Source organism: Marmota marmota, unplaced genomic scaffold, assembly GCF_001458135.2.
Source record: "Marmota marmota marmota unplaced genomic scaffold, marMar, whole genome shotgun sequence".
NCBI classification, from domain to species: Eukaryota; Metazoa; Chordata; class Mammalia; order Rodentia; family Sciuridae; genus Marmota; species Marmota marmota.
The window spans coordinates 33,693,517-33,698,705 of NW_026000229.1; the positions used below are offsets into that span (position 1 = coordinate 33,693,517).

The window sequence follows — 5,189 nt, forward strand, 5'->3', positions numbered from 1 at the left end:
AGTTAATCCTTTCAGAATTGCCATAGCCTCAAGCAAGAGCTAGATACTTTTTATTGCCACGAAGGTGATAGGAATTTAGCCCTCCTCTTATTTTCCCATTACATTCATATGAAAAAAAATAGAAAGAAGCATTAATCATTTTCATATAAAGGAGTTAGCAAACCTAGATAATTAACCAAGAGTAATGGAAATATGTGGCTACACAAAACCTTGTACATGGCTGTTCATATAAGTATTCACCATAGCCAAAAGGAAGAGGTATTCCAATGTCCATCAGCTTGCAAATGGATAAGCAATATCTGGTGTATCCATACAATGAAATAGCATACCTCAAAAAAGGGATGGAAAACTGATAATATAACACAACAGGAATGACTCTTGAAAACATTATGCTAAGGTAGAGCCAGACACAATGGCCTCCTATCATGATTCCATTTACATGAAATGTGCAAAGTACAGAAAATCCATAGAGACAAAGCTTAGTAGTGTTTGTCTTGGGCTGGGAGTTGAGGGGAACAGAGGAATGATTGCACACGGTACAGGGTTCTTTTGGGGATGATGAAAATGTTCTGGAATTAGATGGTGGAGGTGGTTGTGCAACTTAACAAAAATCACTAAATTGTGTAATTTAAATGGATGAAAACTGACATTTGAAGCATATCATTTTTTCAAAAGAAGTTAATGAAAAGGAACTTTCTACTTGATCTCTTTATGTTTGAGGACAGCAAAAGGGTATGTTTGGTTCAACTGCACCTTCAGCCTCCAGGTCACCACTGGTCCACACTCTGCAGGTTGCTGGCTCTGAGCCTCCCCTCCCTGATCCTCATTAGAGCATCACAGTTTGCACTGGCCTCTTTGGGACCAATTTCAGCATGCCCACATTCCTGTTCACCACCAGAATCCCAGCACTTTCTCCAAGGCTAATCCTTGTGTGACTCTCACACCCCACAACCACTTCTTTTCTTCATGTGCTTACCGTCTCTTATTCATATCCCTCCAAATTTTGGTTTTGCTCATTGCTTTTACTGCAAGCAGTAGATGATCAATAAATTTCTGAGGGGTAAATGAATTTAGAAGACAAGCTCACATAGAAATATACATGTGCATTATTTAAAAGACAAAATTTTGTGCTTCAAAATGTTTTTCTGGGGCTGGGGGTGTAGCTCAGTGGTAAAGTGTGTGCTTAGCATGCACAGGACCCTGGGTTCAATCCCCAGCATCCCCCCAAAATTTTATATATATAAATATAATTTTATATATATTGATATATACATTATATATCAATATATATACATATTATACATTATATACCTATATGTACAGATATCTAGATATGTGCATATATTATATATATGAGTGTTTTTGTCTCATAAAAATGTTCTCTTCCATTTAAATATACAGCTAATTTTTGAGATATCTTGTACAAATGACATTTTATTACAGATAATAATATAATTTACAAATCTTTATACATTCAAGGAAAACATTCTGGCATCATAAACATAAAAATTCAATATGTAATATTCAAATTTACAACAATAAACCAAAAAACTTATTTTTGTACTATGTAGTTATTGCTGTACTACCTTTAATTCCTTATCCAGAATCCAAAGAAAGTAGGTAAACCCTAAAAATGTAGCAGAAGCATTTCCGCACACTGGTATCCATAATCTAGTTTGTGCAGAAATGTTTCCACTAGATTCATAGAGTACTCTGGGAGGAAGAAGCACGGACCAGTCATTTGGTTGCCCTTCGGACCTTCTGCAACTCTTCAATAGGCTTCCACTGTTGGTTGATTGTTATAAGCTTTAACAAAGGAAATAAAAATGTTTTAAGTATCTGCTCTTAATCCTCTCATCACTTTTTGGGATTTGTTCACGTTCCTTTTAGGAAAAGCAGCATTATAATATTTGTAGTCAAAGAACCACCTCTTCCCATCTCTAAAACATGCACCAAATAGTAACATGGTTGATATCTATTCACTCCATCCCTCCAAAAAGCCCTTGGATACCTACGAGTTATGAGACCAGAGAGAAAGGTCATACACATTTGCCCTACTTTCATTAGCACCATCCAGATTTTTTAGTTTGACAAGGTAGTATCTGAGCTTAAAGTTCAAAATGCATCTGTTCCTCCTGAGTTATGTACAATGCTCCTCCCACAGGCCTCAACACATAGTAGGTGTTGAATAAAATTTCCTCGTTGCAATTGCTCAATGAAGGCACCAATGATCTAAGAGCTGTGGACAGTTCTTGGTTTCCCAAAACATCACATTTATCCTCACAGGAGACCCATTTATCCTCACTGGTGTTCCATTACCCAAGAACCTAGGAGAGCTTTGCCATAGTCTTAAAAGAGTGGATAATTAATTAATTTCACTTGAGGAGAATGTGCTCCTTTCTTTCAGGAGTAACTGTGATTTATCACAATAGAATTTATATTAACTTTAGGTGAGTAATGGATAAAATGAGATAATGTATTGCAATAATGTTTTATTTGAGTGCTTACTGTGGGCTAGGCAAGTCTAAAAAGGCTCTACATATTTTATTTTCTTTAATCCTTTTAACTCTGAGGTAGAGCCCTACTATCATGCCCATTTTATGGATTCTGAGCCTCACAGAGGCCAAACTGTCCAAAATCACCTATGAATAATGGAGCACGGATTTGAATTTGATCTCTAGAACTCTAGAGGGTTTTGTTTGTTTTAGTATTGTCTTTAACACTACATAAAATGGCACTCTGTTAGATACTACATCTATTTTGCTTACAAAGGTGTGAAAGTTTGAGCTAAATGTAAATCACTTGTTTTTAATTTAGTGGTACCTTTTGAGGTTCAGAGGGATCCACAGCTTCCCACGGTTCTGGATTTCTTTTTCGATCAAGACTAAAAATAAAAGAAGTCTAATTAAACGTCAAAGTATGTGAATCTAAACCAGCATTGATTCTGGGTGTGCAAATAAGCTAGATGATAGACCCGATCTCCACACTTAGACATTCATCCCTTAGTTAACTACTAGAAACCATCAAGAGTACTAAAATTGATGGAAGATTCATTAAGGGAATTTCATGGTTTGGCTTAAACATTAAAGATCAATTCCTCTGCAGAGTAGAAGGTCTGTATTTTCTTTCTTGGTCTAGATTGCAGAACATTCCCAACAAACAACATAACTACTGAGGTGGATTTGCTCGCTAAGGACAAGCAACAAGGTTCTTGCCCGATTTTCTGGGAGTGGCCAAGGGGTGGGACTTGAACTCCGTGGGTGGTAACTCCAGGGTTCCTGGGCTCCCCTAAGTGACCTCTCCAGCCCTGCAGAGGACACAGCCAGGTCCTCCTTTTATCTCTTCCTCATATTCCAGGAGACATGTTTGTTTGTTGTTGTTTGTTTGTTTTAAACCTTCTTGTATTCAAAGTTGAGGTTTAGGATTCACTGCAGACAACTGAATGTATGGATTCTGTAACACTTAAGTCTTTAAAGACTTAAGTTGAAATTTTAAAAATTAAAATTATTAAATTTGATTATATACATAATATATGTATGTATGTGTGTGTATGTATATATATATGTATGTGTGTATGTGTATGTATATATATATATATATATATATATATATATATTCCAATAACTTAAGAACTTTAAATTTAAAAACTAAAGGTTGAAAAAAATCAAATTTTACTTCTCTGCAGGAGAGTGAAATTGGAGGAGGGCCAATGAATAAAAGGACATTTAGATACAGGAATAAATAAATACCAATGTCATAATTTCATAGTCTTCAGATATCAGGATGCTTTTCAGCCCTGACTCCAAGTCCACAATTTGACATTCTTATCCATGGGGGTAGGAGGGACACAGGAAACTGATGGCATGCATTTCAGAAATGAAAGGTCAACCAAACAATGCCAAAAATGTTTTTATAAATGAGACCTACTTACATCACGTCGGTTTTTTTCAAGGAATATATGGCAAAAGATGAGGCTCCTGCAGCTGCGAAAGTCATGAAAAACGCTAAAGGAATGAGCTAACAGACAACAGGTTATCAGTAACTTCAATAGGAAAACTCTGTAACAAAATTGCTACAAATCACTTTTGTTTTTCAAAATCTACACCACCTTTTCATCTTTAAAAATTACTACTTTCAGTCAAGTTTTTCTATTGCTTTTTTTTTAAATTTGTTTTAATTAGTTACACATGACAGTACAATGATCTTGACATATCATACAAGTTTTTCTATTGCTTTAAAAACTTACTTCCTTCTTTTTCATCATGGTTTGGAAAATTCCCATGATGACTTCAGTGTAGAATGCTAAATCTAGAAGAAGAAAAAAGGAAAAAAAAAAAAAAAAAATCCAAGATATCTATCAAAACTTCAGCCACTAGGGCCCAACCTGGTGGGCACCAACCCGTCCAACACGCTCAAAAGGCCAACCGCGGGCCGGCTCAGTAGCACCTTCCCCGAAAGGCGACTCACCTGGGGCGACACGGGGCACGCAGAAGATGCTAACGCCCAGAAACCAGCGGGTGCTGTATCCCGACCTTATATACTGACCATAACCGCTCCCGAAGGGCGGGGCTAGGACGTTCTTGTCACGCTAGCGGCGGGGAACTTTCCGACCGGCTCGGACGCTTGGTGCCCGACTCCCGGGCGCCCCCTGCAGGTACGGCGCGGTGAAAGGAGAGTGCGGGCGGGCTGTAGCTCACCAGGGTACTTAACTAAGGTGGTTAATAGCTCTGGGCCAACCCCAGACCCCCGCCTGCTACGGGTCCCGGAGGTTCACTGTGGGAGAGGGAAACCCAAGAGCCAAGGGAAGTGTTGATGGGGTCCAAACAAAGGAAAGCAGAGCTGGGGGTCCCAGGGTTGTCCCTCCACCCAGAGTCCCATGGGAGACTCCCACGTGCAGGCGGATACCTTTAATGTGATTGAATTAATTAAAAGCTCCCAAATGTAATGCGGCGCACAAATAGAGATAATTGAAATTTATTTCAGAATAACTCCCATAGTGTCCTGTTTTTTCCATTAAAACAAAATATCAGGGTTAAGACTGTGGTTGTAGCCCTACTGTAGAGCGCTTGCCTAGCATGTGTGAGGCACTGAGTTGGATCCTCAGCACCACATAAAAAACAAATAAGGGTCTTGTGTCCATCTATAACTAAAAAAAAAAAAAAAAAAAAAAAAAAAAAAAAAAAAAAAAA

The 5,189-nt window shown here is 38.1% G+C and overlaps 1 protein-coding gene and 1 non-coding gene across 2 annotated transcripts; one reads left to right on the top strand and one right to left on the bottom strand.

The window, feature by feature from the left end:
• Nucleotides 1–1,153: 1,153 nt before the first annotated feature.
• Nucleotides 1,154–1,225, top strand: Trnaa-agc. Its single transcript has one exon. It is a non-coding gene; the product is annotated as a tRNA-Ala (tRNA).
• A 191-nt stretch (nucleotides 1,226–1,416) lies between these two features.
• On the bottom strand, nucleotides 1,417–4,590 carry CUNH15orf48 (chromosome unknown C15orf48 homolog). The gene is made up of 5 exons (XM_015480242.2): nucleotides 4,468–4,590; nucleotides 4,247–4,308; nucleotides 3,932–4,017; nucleotides 2,824–2,884; nucleotides 1,417–1,806 (listed from the first exon to the last, which is right to left on the bottom strand). The coding sequence occupies exons 2-5, from the start codon at nucleotides 4,280–4,282 to the stop codon at nucleotides 1,738–1,740; spliced, it is 252 nt and encodes an 83-aa protein (XP_015335728.1). The 5' UTR covers nucleotides 4,283–4,308; nucleotides 4,468–4,590; the 3' UTR covers nucleotides 1,417–1,737.
• Between the last annotated feature and the right edge of the window lie 599 nt (nucleotides 4,591–5,189).